The sequence below is a fragment of the Euleptes europaea genome, chromosome 1, assembly GCF_029931775.1.
Source record: "Euleptes europaea isolate rEulEur1 chromosome 1, rEulEur1.hap1, whole genome shotgun sequence".
NCBI classification, from domain to species: domain Eukaryota; kingdom Metazoa; phylum Chordata; class Lepidosauria; order Squamata; family Sphaerodactylidae; genus Euleptes; species Euleptes europaea.
The window spans coordinates 156,190,872-156,208,825 of NC_079312.1; the positions used below are offsets into that span (position 1 = coordinate 156,190,872).

General features: G+C 43.5%; 1 protein-coding gene across 1 annotated transcript; it reads left to right on the plus strand.

Moving 5' to 3' along the window:
• Window positions 1–1,679: 1,679 nt before the first annotated feature.
• On the plus strand, window positions 1,680–17,848 carry SCPEP1 (serine carboxypeptidase 1). Its single transcript, XM_056861902.1, has 12 exons — window positions 1,680–1,824; window positions 3,996–4,085; window positions 4,813–4,968; window positions 6,057–6,131; window positions 7,570–7,642; window positions 9,413–9,450; window positions 9,690–9,818; window positions 10,525–10,609; window positions 12,062–12,175; window positions 12,661–12,798; window positions 17,173–17,336; window positions 17,725–17,848. The coding sequence occupies exons 1-12, from the start codon at window positions 1,750–1,752 to the stop codon at window positions 17,788–17,790; spliced, it is 1,203 nt and encodes a 400-aa protein (XP_056717880.1). The 5' UTR covers window positions 1,680–1,749; the 3' UTR covers window positions 17,791–17,848.
• Window positions 17,849–17,954: the final 106 nt, after the last annotated feature.

Below are 17,954 nucleotides of genomic sequence, written 5' to 3' on the forward strand. Positions count from 1 at the left end.
TTGCATAGGAATTGTTTCCACACATGCCACTGCTCATAGCTTGTATTTCCAGAATGTAACCTGGAGACTTTTTTATATTTCAGTGCATTTTAATTCCATCTTTCTTCCGAGGAGTTCAGGGTGGCATTCATGGTCCTTCCCTTCCCCATTTTATATCCACAACAACCCTGTGAGGTAGGTTGAGGGGAGAGTAAGTGGCCCAAGGTCACCCAGTAAGTTTTCATGGCAAGTGGAGATTTGAATCTGGGTCTCCTTTGCCCTATTCCAGTGCAACACTCGAATCACTACACTGTTCTGATTCTCTGCTGACTCTTTAACGTCTTGGTCATTTCTCCCATCCTGTCCCATTGTCAGCCTTTCTTTTCTGTCTGTGGGAAGAAGTGATAGGGGACATGCCATATTAGATTTTAAATTAATCATTTTCTGTATTAGATTTTGTACTAACCCATGCCATGATTACACTCTGCCCTACTGGGAAGAAATGTTGTGGGAAAGGAACGCTGACAGGGAAGGCTCATTGAGAAAAGGCCAACAGGAGCTTGTGTAAAGAACAGTATATTATGCACAGATAGAAAACTTGAAGCGCCAACAGAGATATCTGATGTCCGTTGTTTGGGAACATCACAAGGATAAGTTCAGAATGCACTCAGAAGATACACAAAATGTTTATCATCAAAACTGATGTCAATCTATGCATTTCAAACATGGGTCTGTATTTCAAAAGACTCCCTTAGATGCAATTAATTAGCTACACTTATTATTGTACTAATATTTTATCATTTCATTAGGCAACTGTTATATGTTATAAACCTGAGCATTGCATGTCATACTTGATGTCAGTAAACACTGCAAAAAGGGTATATAAGATGGTCTCTGGCTTATGCTCATCACTCATGGTCATTAGCATCTTTTGTTTTTGCTGGCCTGACTCTTATTGTGCACAATAAATCTTTTCATTTAACTAGTTTTTGTGTCTGTCCTTTTGACTTGGGACAAAGCATCAAAACCTGAACCTTAGCATAACCTACGGGTGGTGCTAACAGAAGGGTAAGCAATACAATATAGTGCAGGGGATAGGGTTGCCTTCCGCTGTAATATTGCTGTTATGTTCTTAATTTTTATTGGCGCAATGCCGCAATAAATGTTTCTTTTCTGGGATAGGGTTGCCACCACTGGCTTGGGAAATTCCTGGAGATTTGGGGGTGGAGCATGGGGGGTGGGATTTGGTGAGGGGGGAATCCCATAGAGTCCACCCTCCAAAACAGCCATTTTCTCCAGGGGAGCTGATCTCTGCAGTCTGGAGACAAGTTATAATTTCAGGAGATCTCCAGGTCCCACCTGGAGATTGGCAACATTGGATGGGAAGCATTGTGCTTGTTCAATTACTGCCTGTTATGAAGATATTCAAGGCATAAACTGTTTGCCTTTGGTGTGTGTGGGGGTGTGGGTGGCAACTATATCCTCACTATGCTGTGAAGCTCACTAGGCAGTGCCGGAGGCATCTTGAGCTTTGAGCCTAATGAAGCGTCCTTGAAGTAGAATGAGGTCAATGCTGGGGTGCCATTTATGGAGGAGAGAGCAGTTTCCTTCTCCCCTGTTTGGGTATTCCTCAAGAGCACGTACATTTGTGGCCAAATTATTGGTTCTCTACACTAATTATTATTGTTTTTCCTTTTAGGTTTATTCCTAAAGGAACCCAAAGAACCAAAGCAGGCATGGGGGTATGTCCCTGTCAGAAGCAATGCAAGCATGTTCTGGTGGCTGTACTATGCAGACAACCCTGCCAAGAATTTCACAGAGCTTCCTCTTATCCTATGGCTTCAAGTAAGTTTGGTACAGGAAGTGATTTGTAAAAGAATGATGCAGTCTTCATTTTGCAGCTGTCTAGAGTGGTAGCCACCGGTGCTGATCTTCTTAAAAAGTAAAATGTTGTGTTTATTCACTTTGTTCCTGCCTCAATCCTAAAATTTGTGCAAGCTGCAAAGGAAAGTGCTGTAAATATGTCCTGGGTTTGACCTTTGTGCCACTTATGCCCTGGATCCAAATACGATATTGTTTATTTTAGTTAAGAACATAACAAAGTTGGGGAAAAGAATGACGAGTCCAGTCCCGGTATATCATTCTGCAGGGTTTAGTATTCTATCCACCTGTTCTTTCCTGTAATCATTGCAGGAAAATAACTCCATGAATGAGATGGCACTTTAAAGAAGTCATGAGCAACAATGACAAAAGAAATAGATGGCTCTTTGCCCCAAAGTGCTTACAATCAAAATGATGCCGGTAGAGGAGACATGGTGAGAAGCGAGAGCAAGGCACACATAAAAGTGACTGAAAAATTGGCACATTGAGGTTGTCAGTTTTTCAGCTGGCCCTAGCTGAATTACCTTCTAACAATGGCTTAAAGTGCCTCAATTGGCTGATGAAGCTCTTAGCAGCATAAAATGAAAGGCCATTCCTTGCTGATTATTACAAACTAAGCTGTTAAAGGCACAACAGGAGGGAGCTAGTTGAAAAGTTGGGAACTAGCATGAACTGTCCCTTGAACTTCCAGGAGAAGATGATCCTTCAGATGCCCTGGTCCCAAGCCATGTAGGGCTTTAAAGGACAAAACTACAATCTTGAATTGGGCTCAGGGACAGATCGGTAGCCAATATAATTGCTGTAGTATCAGGATCATTGTCATTATTTTTGTGGAATATCACCAATATGCCAAGTGGTGTGGCTAATGCCTCTTTAAGGGTGGAATTAGGCTTACAATCTCTGGAAGCACAGGCATGAGTAAGGGCCTACGGGCTTTGGCCGAAAATTTTATTTGCTACAAAAGCTAATGGGTGTCTTTATTTATTAAAATCCTATGCTACCCCATGGAGGAAATTAATGGAGGCTGAACTATTAGGTTGTAGCAGTAGTGAGTTGGAAATATCAAGAAGATCAGCAGTGCGCTTTGTGGTGAATAAATGTCTGTATTGGTTCTTGTAGGTTATCCGGGCTGTGTGAACGTGGTCTTTGTATTTTCTTTCCTGACGTTTCGCCAGCAGCTGTGGCATTGTCCTTCAGTGTTACTCCTCTGAAGATTCCTGCCACAGCTGCTGGCGAAACATCAGGAAAGAAAATACCAAGACCACGGTCACACAGTCCAGATAACCTACAAGAACCAATGAACTCTGACCGTGAAAGCCTTCGACAAAATGTCTGTATATCTAGGATTTTATCAGCACCGCAAAGAGAGCCCGTAGGGTATGCTCCCCTTTATACTCAGGATTGTCTTACCCAAAGGCTGCCTTACCATATTCAGATTTTTTTAACTGCTCCTCAATACTGGAGAGCATTATACTTACAAGATTAAAATCTATCCCTTCTCAAGAAATGCAGCGTCAAATGCAAAGGACCTCATACTCTGATAGGCTTTGTGACTGTGCTTCTGGATAGAAACTTTGGAGCATTGCTTATTGGAATGTGGTACCTTTTGGAGTATTAGGGATTTGTGGATCGCTTCTCTTTTCTGTGATAATGCGGGGTTATGAAACTTTTGGCAGGAGTGGATTTAGGAATTACATTGGCTATAGTCAAAATTTTTGCACATGTAATTAAATTTAGAGGACCTCAGGCACAGTAACTGGTTGATTATTTAAATTATTTTTTGTTGTGTCTAGTGTGACACTGCTCAAGGCCTGTAGACTAAATTAGCAGTATCATCATCGTAAAGTAGTATCAGGATCATATGCTCCTGATAGCTGGCCCTGACCAGCAGTCTAGCCACAGCATTCTGCACTAGCTGCAGTTTCTGAACACTCTTCCAAGGGTAGCCCCAAGTAGGTTTTGGGGATTTCTCAGGAGATCAGATCCCCTTTCTACCATGGACTTGCTGTGTAAGACCCCAGAATGCTTTTCAAGAGAAGAATAGTGGCAAACAAGTGCACACTCTTTGTGGAGACAAAAACTATACAGGATTTCCAATTCTCTCCTTCTATTTTCTCATCTGCCTGGTTTCATAGGGAGGCCCTGGGGCTTCTGGCTGCGGATATGGAAACTTTGAAGAGATTGGCCCTTTAGATGCTGATCTAAAACCACGAAGGACAACTTGGGTATGTGTCATGGCTTATCACTCGAACGTTCAGCTTTTTCCCTGTTTCTTGGTGGTTAACCATCATTGTTCTTGTGATTAACCAGGAAGGGGAGGGGGAGCATGCTGTATGCTATTTAAGCTGAAAGCTCTTCCAGATTATCATTTTTTAAACGTTAGTCATCGGCGATACACTATTGTAAAAATTGTTCTCATTTGTTTCTTTTTGTCCATATAATGCTTTTGGATATCTTCCCCACTTTTTTCCCACTGGTGCTCATGGACCACCAAACGTGCCACCTTTTAACTGGCCCCATTCCTTTGTCTTTCACAGGAGCTCAGGAATGTTATGGTGAAGCTTTTCTTACCATTCTTCATGTTACATTTTTAAATTTTCTGTTCCTGTTAAATGTCAGTGATGGTGTATTACATTTCCAGGGAATGTAACCTTGAAAGTCAAACTGTACCAACACCAAATATGTATAAACAGCATTTGCATCTTTTAAAATCTCCTCTGAAAACTGAAACGATACACATGGAAAGCTTCTGGGGATAGTCCTATTTACGAACCAGCAAAATTATTTTTTGAAGCAGTTCATAGGAACTTCAGAGGGTTTCAATCTGTTTGCTGCAAGAATCCGGCCTCAATGCATAGCCATGTTTTGTTCTATTGCTGAGGAATCTCTTAAGCTTAAAGGTGCTCTATGTGTTGCCAATGGGGCTAATCCTGCTTTCTTTTGGTGGCACAGTTGCAGGCAGGAAGCGTGCTGTTCATTGATAACCCCGTCGGCACCGGCTACAGCTATGTGAACGACAGCAGTGCGTATTCTACAGATCTGTGTACAGTCACGTCGGATATGATGGTTGTTCTTAGAAAATTCTTCAGTTTGAGGACAGAATTCCAGGCAAGTATAACCGTTTGCTCCCTTTTCCTTACCAAATAAAGAACTGCTTAATGATCTTTGCTGCATTTAGAGCTCTCATCTCTTGTGGAACTCAAGGCAGTTCTTAGAATGTCTCCCATCCAGGCCCAGGATGGATGCTGTGTCATGCACCTTTTAACCATGCCTGCCTGGGACCATCCATATGTGATAGACAGGGCACTGGGTTATGGGTAGTTTTGCTGGGTTGCCACAGAAGTCTCAACCCGTGCATCTACGGTAGCAGTGAACTTTGCATTCTGAGAGTGGGACTCTGTGTTCTGGCTGCTTCAAACACTACTCCCCCCACCCAAGTCTTTTTTCATGTTTAGTAAGGTAAAATATAGAAGTCCTTGTGCTTTTCCCACCCCTGCAATAGGGTTGCCAACCTCCAGTTGGTGACAGGAGAGCCTCTGGGATTACAACTGATCTCCAGGCTACAGAGATCAGTTCACCTGGAGAAAATGGTTGCTTTGGAAGGTGGACTGTATGGCATCATACCCCATTGAAGCCCCTCTCCTCCCCAAACCCCATCTTCCTCAGGCTCCACCCCCCAAATCTCTAGGTATTTCCCCACCCTGAGCTGGCAACCCTGTCCCCTGCAAGCAGCGGGAAGTGAGGTGGAATGCCATTCTGTCCCCAAGAATCCCCACAGACATAGCACTTGTGTGTGTTGTTACGCTTCTAGTGATGGTTCTGAAAGGTGCTTAAAAGTCTAAAAATCTCTGAGTGTTACTGGGAAAGGGACTGAGGAACGCACAGCACTCTGTTAGATGTTTGCTTCTTGACATTAATTGCACTACATCCAGCATTTCAGTCTATCTTAAGAAAAATGTTCAGGAGCATAATGTGTACGATGGGGTCTTGTTTGGGGGCATTTATTCCCTCAGAATAAATGGTTCTCTCCCCCCTCCCCCATTTTACTGCTAAGCCTCAGAGGAATTAGATTCTGATGTGGTTGGTTTTTTTGTTTTGCTGGTGGGCGGAAGAAACGGATGAAGGTTTAATTGGTGGGTAGTGGAGAATGAATAAAATGCACATTGCTCATAGCCTTTATGTGGCTTCCCTTGCAGACAATCCCCTTCTACATATTTTCAGAATCTTATGGTGGGAAAATGGCGGCTGCCATTGCTTTGGAGCTTCATAAGGTAAAAGAAAGCCTTGCCTGTTAAAGAGAATGGGCTCTTGCTTGGTAACTTGTCACTCATCTGTACGTTCACAGGCAGACATTGGGGCAGGATCCTGCTTCTTGGCTCAGTTAAGTCTACATGCTTCCTTCAGCACAAGAAGCGTCTTTCACCAGACAGTTCTTGGTTGAGAGGTGCAATAGGTTCCAACACATTGTGTTTGGCGTTGTCGGTGGGGCTTCTTCACCAAGAAGCAGAACCTTGCTCTGCAGCTAGTGTGCCTGCTGTTGGAACTTGAATGCTGAGTTGGCAAGTGATTGCCTCTCCCTGTCTGTGCCAGACAGATGTCTCTCCTTCTTGTTTTAAAGAGACACTCATACATTTATGCATATGAATAACTTGCATCAAGGCAGATCCACTGTCCATGTAGCCAATTCTGTCTACTCAAATCAAAATCACACAAGGTTGGAAAAGACCACAAGGGCCATCCAGTCCAACCCCCTGCCATGCATGATCCCACAATCAAAGCGCTCCCGACAGATGGCCATCCAGCCTCTGCTTAAAGACCTCCAAAGACGGGGACTCCACACACACCCGTTGAACTGCCCTCACCATCAGAAAGTTCTTCCTAATGTTTAGGTGGAATCGCTTTTCTCTTAGTTTAAATCCATTACTCCATATCTAGTCTCTGGAGCAACAGAGAACAAGCTAGTTCCCTCATTAACATGGCATCCCTTCAAATATTTAAACATGGCTGTCATGTCACCCCTTAACCTTCTCTTCTCCAGACTAAACAAACCCAGCTCCTTAAGTCTCTCCTCATAGGGCATGGATTCCAGACCTTTGACCATTCTGGTCGCTCTCCTCTGGACACACTCCAACATGCTCCTCTGGACACGCTTTAACTTACTCAAGCTGGTGCATCTTTCCAAGCATCCTCCAGGTCATTCCAAGCACTGCTCCTGGGATCCTTGACCTGGGGATTGACTTTGGGACTTCTGCCTGCAAAGCATGAGCTTTTTCACTGAACTGGGATTCATTTTGCCAAAAAACAACAACAGCAAGATCTTGCTCTGGCAGTTGGGTTGGAGAGGGGCACTGTTGATCTCATGGGCTGTAGGCAATAAGTCTCCCTGCCCAGCTGCAACTGAGTCATCCATCAGGTGAGAATCTTGATTTTCCTTGGTTCATTTGGGAACCAGAGCAGAACCTACATACCTATTTATTTATGGTCTCGGTATAATGTACACTTGAGTGCAGTGAAGATGCTATCCAAGTATCTTTGCCACCCTTTAAAATGTTACGCATTTGATTTCTGTTTACCATGATGGCTCTTTGGTTCATTTTTTAAAAAAGCAACTGCTGTTCTCTTTTGCTCTGGGTAAATCACTGTGACCATGGGCTGGCTAAAAATAAGACTTACTTCCCATGAACTCTCTTCTTGGGTTTGTTTTGAAAGGCAATTCAAGCTGAGAAGATCAAGTGCCGTTTTCTTGGGGTAGCCCTCGGCGATTCCTGGATTTCTCCTCTAGGTATGTCAACAGGAGTCTTGTGAATGTTTTGCCCATCATCCACCTTAATCTCTCTTGCTCTTGTTTCAAAAAGATTCAGCTAATTTCAATATTCAGTTTAAAGTATCTTGTGTTCCAACTGAGTACTCTAAAACAGGGGTGTCGAGCTCAGTTGTTTCGAGGCCTGGATATGACATAAATGTCACTTGGTCAGGCCAGGCCTTACCAGCCCAGATCGAGAGTGGGGTGGTGGTGGCTGCCTTGGCTGGCTTGTGGGCTGGATAAGAGCTCTCAAGGGTCCGGAACCACACAGCGGGGCTTTGAAGGCTTCAGCCTCCCTTTCCACGCTGCAAGCCTGACTGGTCCCAATCGGGCTTGCAGCATGGAAAGGGAGGCGGGAGCCTTCCCTCAAGCCCCACTGTGCGCACGCTCTGATCTCTCAGAGCACGCTCTGATCTCTCAGAGCGTGCACACAGCGGGGCTTTGAAGGCTTCAGCCTCCCTTTCCACCCTGCAAGCCTCACTGGTCCCAATCGGGCTTGTAGCTTGGAAAGGGAGGCGGGAGCCTTCCTCCTAGCCCTGCTGTGCGCACGCTCCACAGAGCAGGACTAGGAAACTGGAAGTGGAGTGCAGAAATCCCTCCACCCAGCCCTGGCCATAAGAACCTCTCAGCTGTTGGGCGGGAAGCGCGGGGTGTGTGTGTGCGGAGGTTAAACTGCTCTGCGCTGCCTGGGCCGGCAGCGAAGAGCAGTTTAAACCACCACCGCCCCCCTTCCTGGGACTCCTGGGAAGGGGGGGGGGTGGGGAAAGAGAAGAAAAAAGGAGGAGGAAGAAGAAGAAGAAGAAAAAAAAATTTTTAAAGACCCAGCGGGTCTTTAAAAAAAAAATTTCTTCTTTTTCCTCCTTTAAAAACTAGGTGCGTCTTATTGAAAGGTGCGTCCTATGGAGCGAAAAATACGGTCTTTGCAAAATTTGTATCCTGCCTTTCTGCCCTCACAAAGGCTGCTCAGGGAGCGAACAATTGAAATCATACATAACATCATATTTTAAAACCATTAAAATCCACATATCATTAAAACAATTAAAAACAGAGTTAAAATACATGAAATAAAATACAGCAATTAAAACATTGGTTAAGAAGGAGGGAGAAGTAGGAACCCTGCTTTCTCACTCTGAGGAGGAAGGCATCTTCATATGGGTGATTCCCACCAATTGCTCAGGGAGGCAAGACCAACTTTAACAACTTCCTGTCTTTTGGTTGGGAGTCGCCCCAGCCCAGTTTGCTTCCTGATTCGACAGGGAGTGCAGTGTTTGAGCAAAGTTGCTCACCTTTTTCACTTGCCTTTCTCCTAGAGCAATTTCAGATCTGAGAGAGAGTCTTCTAACCTTTCCAGCCTGTCTCTTCCTCTGCACACTTTTTCACACCTCCTCTCAGCTCTGCTGCTTCTTTTGTCTTCATTTTTCTCTGCTTTGTCCTCCTCCCACCCCCTCCTCAAGCCATGGAGGGAAGAACAAATTCCTCTCTGAGAACTATGTGGACCCTCTTCTCCTGCCATCTTTTTCTTGTGGAGAGAGTTCTCCTGACAAGTCTAGCATGAAGCAACCTAGGAACTGGCAGCCCAGAGAGCCATTTGTGCCTGAGGTGCCATTTTAGCACCCTTTTTATGGTGTATTTTAAACTTGCTTGGTGGATTGTGCTTAGTTGTAGGAAACTTCATGGAAGTTAGTTGCTGTGCAGGGAAGATGCTGCATCACAAAAGCTTTTAAAAGACCCTTATTTCTTTATACTTAGATTCTGTGCTGTCCTGGGGGCCTTACCTTTATAGCACTGTAAGTATTTACTCAACACTACTTTTTTTTATTTTATTTCTGCATTACCATTCTTCATTAAAAAAAAAATTGTCATGCTGCTTCAGGTGAAAAGCCCATCTAGCACAGTCTTTGTTTTCCAAAGGCAGCCTGCTGGATCCTTCTGGGAAGCTTGCAAACCATCTCCTCTTGCTCGCCCCTGGCGATTAGGAAATGCATGCCAGTGGCTCACCAGGTGGTGTTTGCTTTTCACATTGCAGTCTTACCTCGATGATAAAGGTTTAAAGGAAGTGACCGGTGCTGCCAAAAAGATCCTGAATGCTATGAATAAAAAGGAATACAAATCAGCAACATTGCTTTGGAGCAAGGCGGAGGATATCATAGAAGAGGTAAGGTGGTTGTTTTATTATTATTAAATGTATAGCACTCCTGCTGTCACCTGTGTGTGGTCTCCCTCAACCTGCATGGAAACTGCTGCTATATTATGTGGCTTGGCTCACTAGCTTAATCCATACAAATGGCTTTATTTACATTTTTAAACCCACCTTTGATGGATACAAAGTGGCAGTTTATTAAACTGCTGCTCCCTAACTGCAGCACGTCGAATATTCTGCTAGTGGTCACCAACAGTGTGGATAATGCAAGTTATTTTGCTCTGTGGCTTCCATTTTAGTACATGGAAGGGTCCTGCCTTGTATTAAAGGCATGTTCTAGAAAGGTGATCTTCAGTTCTGCATTAACAATATATACATCTCATGCAAGCCAAGCAGTTGGTTATTACCCTTCTTTAGACTGGGTGCAGGCTTGGGTCTAAGGCTTAAAAAACCATTCCAACTCAGTAGACTGAAGAACTGAGAGTGGCTTCTGGCATTTGTTGGATCCCTTTGCCACTGAATTCCATTTGTAAATTGGAAAAGAGTGTGAGAATGCTGAGAATCCTCAGTGTTAAAGGTCTCGAGTGTTCTTACAGAATTGCTTTTGGAAGGGTTATGGTGGTGGGAGATGGTGAACAGGTCCTAAAAAACGAAACAAAACAAAGTGCTGCTGTGCTTTCCTTGGTGAGATCTCCTTGCTAAATTCTCTCTTCTTTCCTAGAACACGAATGGTGTGAATTTCTATAACATTCTTACTCCAGAATCTTCGTCCCTTACAACCACCACAAGTGAATTGGTTCCCTTCTGTAAGTTGAGAAGGAGTTCTGTGGGAAGGTGTTTTTTCGCAGCCAGCAACCTATTGCAGTGTGAAGGGCTAGTTGAAAAAAAAACCCGAGGCTTCTAAGGGTTTGTCAGCCTGCCACAGACTTTAAATGAGCTTAACCATCATTTTTTCTCCTCAGAGGGCTCTGGGAATTGTTGTTGAGTGAGAGACTTAACAAACTGTAGAAATTATAGTTGAGTGAGGAAGACTAAGGAACTGTGAAATAATATTTAGCACCCTCCCAAAACTACATTTCCCAGGATTCACATGAATCCTGCCTTGTACTGAGTCAAAGCACTTGTCTATCAAGGGCAGATGCTGTGCAGGGTTTCAGGCAGAGGACTTTTGCATCACCTGCTACCTGATCTTCATTGGAAGTGCTGAGGATGAAACCTGGACTTTCTGCATGCCAAGCAGTTGCTCTGCCACTGAGCCACAATCCTCCTTTCATTGGGGAAGCCATGCTAATTAAGCTGGGTATGACTAGTATAAATTGGTAGAATAGGTAAGGCCTGTATGTCACTTATCAGATCTGGTAATATTTGTGTTGAGAATGGCTGTGTACTAATGTGGGGGGTTTTTTTGCCAGGAAGGAAATTTAATAACAAAATATGGGAGGGGGGGTGTTTACAAGGAATTGCAGGGAGATAAATTACTGGGAATTCCCCCTTCATAGGGCTGCCAGCCTCTAGATAGGGCCTGGAGATCTCCCAGAATTTCAGCTGATCTCAGACTACAGAGATTAGTTTCCCTGGAGCAAATGGCTGCTTTGGAGGGTGGACTCTGTGGCATTATTATACCCCATCGTTCCTAGGCTGCCCCCCTCCCAAACCTCCAGGAATTTCCCAACCCAGACTTGGCAACACTAGTTCTTCATGATGTAGTGTATGCAGGTGGGCAGAAGTGGGCAGAAGTGGCTTTGAAGAAGGGATCCTCCCTGCCTCTTTGCAGCTGTTTGCTAGCCAAGTTCCCCAGCTCTGTGTCTGCTTCAGAACTTTCCATCTGGTTGTATTAATGAGGGGTTGTGCGTGTGTCTTTTGGGGGAGGGTTGGTGAAAGCTCCATGGAAGCCCTGTTGAGTAATAGTTCGTAGCGTGTTTACATTTTATCTATGTTGTAGCTCCCAAAGTGGGCAGAGGATGCTGTGTGTGGGCTTCATATCCCTGGATAAATTAGTTTTCCATTGAGTGTTGTGCTCTTCTAAGCTTGGTTTAAATGTGGAACCAAGTTTACAACTTATTAAAAATGCTGACGTTGTGTTGAAGCCAGACACCCTGTGGCCAATACGGGCTTTCCAACCTTGGGATTGCTGCCTAAAATGGAAGCAAGGTTGGGGGGGCATTTGTTGGGGAGATGTGATAGTCGGGTGTGTCATGTCCTTAAATACCTGCTCCAACCTTTTTCCCCGTCTCCAATAAACGTCTTTTTTTTTTAAGTAAAACTCTTCCAGCGTCATGTACAATATCAAAATAAAGACAAGTTGAGTGATTTGATGAATGGACCGATCAGAAAGAAGCTGAAAATAATTCCAGACCATGTCAAATGGGGAGGTATTGTACTATTTTCTGTACAATCACTAACGATTAACTAGTAACGTAGTATGACCTGTTGAGGAACGCTTCTAGTCTCCCTCCAGAGCCTTCTTGCTCCTTGGGAAATATGATGCTAGCTCTGGATCTTAGTGGCAAGCTCTTGGAACGGTACCTTTAGAAAGTGTACAGAGCTATCTTTAGCATGAGCATTACATTCTCAATAGCCCTTATCCTTCTGTTCATTAAAGGAGTAAAACAAAGAGTTGGAACTCTGGCCTGGGACTTCAGTGACATCCTGAGTTCATAGCTTTGGTTTTCAAATTATTTCAGAGTTTGGGCAAGCTTGATGTGAAATTGCAGAGCAGCAAAGATGTTTTGGAAGCACCTTACTTGTATTTTCTTTAAAATGTACCTATCAGTTCTTCTGCTTATGCTCCTGACGGTTATAAAGTCTCCATTGTCTTTCCTGTAGTCCATTTTTTCTTGTTGCTCTAAACCACCAGGCCAGGCACAAGACGTTTTCACACACATGGCTGAAGACTTCATGAAACACGCAATAGACATTGTAGATGACCTGCTGGAAGCCAATGTCAATGTTACTGTTTATAATGGGCAACTGGATCTCATTGTTTCCACCATAGGTAAGGATGTTTCCTGCTGAGGACGGGACTGCAAAGGCAGGGAACAAATGACCCAACTGTGTTGCTCTTTTGAAATCAATTCTGTTGGTGATACTGGCTCCTCCTATTACTAATTCTCTGGCTTTCTTTATGCATGCACGCCTTTGCCACAAACATTTATGCAGAGATTACTTATTTACTTCATTTATACTCCACCTGTTCCCCCAGTGGAGACCCAAAGTGGCTTACATTGTTCTCCTGTCCTCTAGTTTATCTTAACTACCCTGTGAGGTAGATTAGGCTGAGACTGTGTGACAATGGTCCAGGGTCACCCAGCAAGCTGCCATTGTAGAGTGGGGATTCGAACCTTGTTCTCCCAGATCCTTGTTTGACACTAACAGTGGCAGATGTGGTGCAAGGAGAGAATATTTTCCTGGAAATACCATTGCTGTGCCATATTTGATGCAGCCTATTAATCCTTTTGAAAAGTAGGATTTGTTTCATCTAATACCCTTTAATGCTAGCTGTGTCAACCCAGTTCAATAAATTATTTAAACTATGCTGTTTACCACCATGCATCTCACAATCCTTCTCTGTGTGCTTGGCACCTGTTCTCATTCTACATCCCACAGACTTATTATTCCTTGCAGTAACTGTGAATTAAAAACACCTTATCTTTATTGGATTGAATATGTGGCTGTGAATTTGATGGAGCAGATGTTATGGCACAGAATGTTCACAAACGTTCTAGTGGTCAGGGGAAATTCCAATGACTCAGGAGATAGTACAATCAGCAACTGAATATTCACCATTCCGTGTCTGTCAGGAAAAGCAAATGTTAGTCATGTGCTAGGATTACCCAAGCTTCAGGGAAGGAAAGCTGAGATCACGTGAGTAAGGAAGCAAAGAGACTGGAAGCCCAGAGGAGGACAGCCAGAATAAATGTGCAGAATAGGCAGTGAACCAAGTGAAGGAGTCTTGAGGGACAAATGTGGGTAGAGGAAAACTTGGAATGTTATGGAATGGAAGTTAACTTGGAATTTAACATACCTTATACAATATTGAGAAGCCGTTCAAACAGCTTCCTACAGTTTGCTGATGTTCTGTTCATAACAGACATTGCTAATCTGGTTTTGGGAGCCATTTTTCTCGTAGTCCAATGTGCTGAGGGCATAGATTGGTTTACAGCTGTGAAAAACAAATTGTACTGGCAGGATGGCGCCACAACTTTTAAGGTTACAGCTGGGTCATCTTATCTCAGACTGAGACTCATACTTGTACATCACATAAAATTAGCTTATATTCAAATGCTCATATCGGTGTTCAGCACCCCTAAGGTAACATTTCATGGAGGCCTGATTTGGAACGAGACTACTGGGTGTACTTAAGATGCAAATAAATGGCAGCTGCAGAGGTGAATGCACCACAACCAATTAAAATATAATTTCAAAGGTGACTCCATAGACGATACTAACAATTATTAGAAAAGGCAGGGTGGAGATGAGAAACTGCACCATAAATCTACGTGCTTGCTCTCTGTTCAGTCCATGTGTGCACATCAGTTGCTTTGAGATTCTTGCTCCTACATTTAAATGACTCACTAATTATGTAATAAGAGTCCTTGGGCAATTGCAGCCTACCTTTTTAATACCTTTGGGATTCCTCATTCTGTTGCCAGTTGGAATGAGTTCACGCCTTGCCTTTTTCATCTTTTTCACCTTTCCAAGTTTCACACACTAACTTTGCATTCTGTCAACATTCAGTCTGTCTCTTGGATGTTCCAGTGCCTCTGATACAAAGTTTTTTCTTTGACTGACTAACCCACAAAAAAATGCATGATCAAGGGGCAGGAAGGGGGCAATGCCATTTATTAGTTAACTGGTTTTCTTTTTCACTCCTATCTGGCTCTGATTTTTCTTTACACTTAATATTGAGCTATACTTTTTGGGAGGTTTTAAATGGCTCTAGAAACATTACTTTCACTATTTAATGCTTGCTAGGATACCTGCTTTTACCATTTTTTTAAAAAGCCTAAAAGTTTGGTGTAGTTGCCATTTGTCCCATTTGTGATGACACTGAAGCCTGTTGCTTGGCCAACTTTCTGGATTCAAGCAGAATTCAATCCCCCCCCCCCAATTCTCTTTGATTATTTGATGAACGACGTTTGACAAAATTCCCAGTTCATGTCAAACACTGAAATTCGATTTGACAGGCTACATTGGAAAGCTGACTTGCAACATATTTAGTGCTTGACCTACAGTAGCCCTGTAAATCTCTAGGTAAGGGGCCCCTAACCTTTTTGAGCCTGTGGGCAGATTTAGAATTCTGACATGGCATGGTGGGCGCTGCAACGAAATGGCTGCCACAAGAGGTGGAGTCAGCCCCAAAATGATTGTCACAGGTTAACTTCAGTAACATATTGTAGATCCTTGAGCTTTGGTGGCAGCTGCTGCCAAAGCAATACTTTAAAAACTCTGCACGGCCAATCAGAAGCCTTGCTGGGCAAAAGCCCTACCTGGCCCCACCCACTTCCTAAAAACTTGTTGGGCACCATGGCACCCACGGGCACCACACTGGGGACCCCTGCTCTAGACGATAATCATCAGCAGCCCACAGCTGACTGCATATGACAATTGACAGTAGCAGCTGATGTTTTTGTAGGTGACTTGTGGAGATATTTGACATCTGACCACTATTGTTAATGGTCCTATGTGCCTAAGCAGCAAATAAGGGGGCAGAGGGGACTGCATCACTGTAGGTGGGAATCCTACTTTTTGAGTACTCTCCTGCATATAAAAAACTCAGAACCAAAAAAAAAAAAAAAGTAATGCCAAGGGAATGAACTGAGCTAAAGCCTCTTCCCCCAGTTATCTCAGGCTTTCAGGGAGGTTTGTGTACGTCTGTGCACACGTGTGGTGTCCTTCCCAACAGTCTGAAGTTCATCCTAAGGATTCTCACATCTCATTCCTTTGCATGTGTAGATCAAGCCAATATCATTGTATCAATGATTTTCTTAGTTGACAGAACCAAAAAGGGATTTGGTTCTTGTAGGTTATCCGGGCTGTGTAACCGTGGTCTTGGAATTTTCTTTCCTGACGTTTCGCCAGCAACTGTGGCAGGCATCTTCAGAGTAGTAACACTGAAGGACAGTGTCTCTCAGTGTCAAGGGTGTAGAAAGAGTAATATATAGTCAGAAAGGGGTTGGGTTTGAGCTGAGTATTGTCCTGCAAAAGTATTGTCCTGTAAGTATCAAGATAATGTGCTAATGAGGGTATGGTATGTTAATATGGAACCATTGTATCCTGAAGTGATCTGTTAATGTGTGTAATCCAAAACTAATCTGTATGGCTATTGTTGAATGTTGTCTTTGTCTGGAGGTGTTTCAGGGCAGGAAGCCAAGCCTTATTCATTCTTAAACTCTCCTCTTTTCTGTTAAAGTTGTGCTGATGTTTGTGAATTTCAATGGCTTCTCTGTGCAATCTGACAAAATAGTTGGTAGAATTGTCCAGTCTTTCAGTGTCTTGGAATAAGACCCTGTGTCCTGTTTGTGTCAGGGTCTTATTCCAAGACACTGAAAGACTGGACAATTCTACCAACTATTTTGTCAGATTGCACAGAGAAGCCATTGAAATTCACAAACATCAGCACAACTTTAACAGAAAAGAGGAGAGTTTAAGAATGAATAAGGCTTGGCTTCCTGCCCTGAAACACCTCCAGACAAAGACAACATTCAACAATAGCCATACAGATTAGTTTTGGATTACACACATTAACAGATCACTTCAGGATACAATGGTTCCATATTAACATACCATACCCTCATTAGCACATTATCTTGATACTTACAGGACAATACTTTTGCAGGACAATACTCAGCTCAAACCCAACCCCTTTCTGACTATATATTACTCTTTCTACACCCTTGACACTGAGAGACACTGTCCTTCAGTGTTACTACTCTGAAGATGCCTGCCACAGTTGCTGGCGAAACGTCAGGAAAGAAAATTCCAAGACCACGGTTACACAGCCCGGATAACCTACAAGAACCAATGACCTCTGACCGTGAAAGCCTTCGACAATAAAAAGGGATTTGCTTTGCCCAAATTTTGAATTAAATTCTAATTTAATTTCTGAAATTCTGTTTCAGAAGGGTTCTCTGTCTGGGATGTAAAACCCACCTGATATTTGTGGTGATATTTGATCTGTGCTTCTGTCAAAATATCACCTAGATTAGGTGGATTAATTTGTCTTTTTGGAAGGCAGGGGAGGGTCAGTATGGTTGAACTGCAAACCTGGTTCTGATTCCGGCTTTGCATTCTTTGAAAATAGGCATCAGCCTCTTCATTGTCCACCATCTTGCTAAGATCAGCATCTTCTCTTGGTTTCTATGTTTAGGCCAAGAAGCATGGATCCGCAAACTGAAATGGCCCAACCTGAAGCATTTCAGTGACCAAAAATGGCAAGCTTTATATGTCAGCCCCAAAACTGAAGAGACAGCAGCTTTCTTCAAGTCCTATGATAACTTAGCTTTCTACTGGATTCTAAAGGCTGGGCACATGGTAAGTCTGTTTTAGGGGTCCCCAACCTTTTTGAGCCTTCAGGCACCTTTGGAATTCTGACACAGGGTGGTGGGTACAACCACAAAACGGCTGCTGCAGGAAGCAGAGCCAACCACAAAATGTCAGAGTTTTAACTCTAATAGTAACTCTGCGATATTTCAAGCTGAAGCTCTGTTTGACAGGATGCCTTTTAAAATGAACATACTGTTTTAAATGAACATACTTTGCAGGCGCCAGGAAAGATGTAGGTGGTACCACAGCGGGGACCCCTGGTCTGTAGCTTTATAGCCCAGTCTTCAAAAGGAAGTTCAGAATGGCTTGTGCTATAAATTAAAAACAGAAGTTCAGTTTATAAACAATTAAAAGTAATGTGCTTTTCTCACATCAGGTACCTGCAGACCAAGGCGATATGGCACTGAAAATGGTTCGGATGGTGACTCGCCAAGATCACTAACAGAATCGGGGCCAGCTGGCTTGGCTTCCTTGAAAATTGTGATGGCGCGCTCTGCTTTTTAAAAATTGCACATTGAACTGTGGCAGGAACAAGGGTCATTCAGCGCCGCTGTCTGTCTCTGCCATTGGATTCTATGCAAGACGTTTCAAGGAGGGGTAGATACT

Excerpts from the sequence above, each read along its gene's own strand:
- SCPEP1 (XM_056861902.1), top strand. The coding sequence starts at position 1,750 with ATGTTCTGGTGGCTGTACTATGCAGACAACCCTGCCAAGAATTTCACA. Across the intron at positions 7,643-9,412 it reads TTCCTGGATTTCTCCTCTAG|ATTCTGTGCTGTCCTGGGGG; the intron begins GTATGTCAACAG and ends CTTTATACTTAG. Across the intron at positions 9,451-9,689 it reads GGCCTTACCTTTATAGCACT|TCTTACCTCGATGATAAAGG; the intron begins GTAAGTATTTAC and ends TTCACATTGCAG.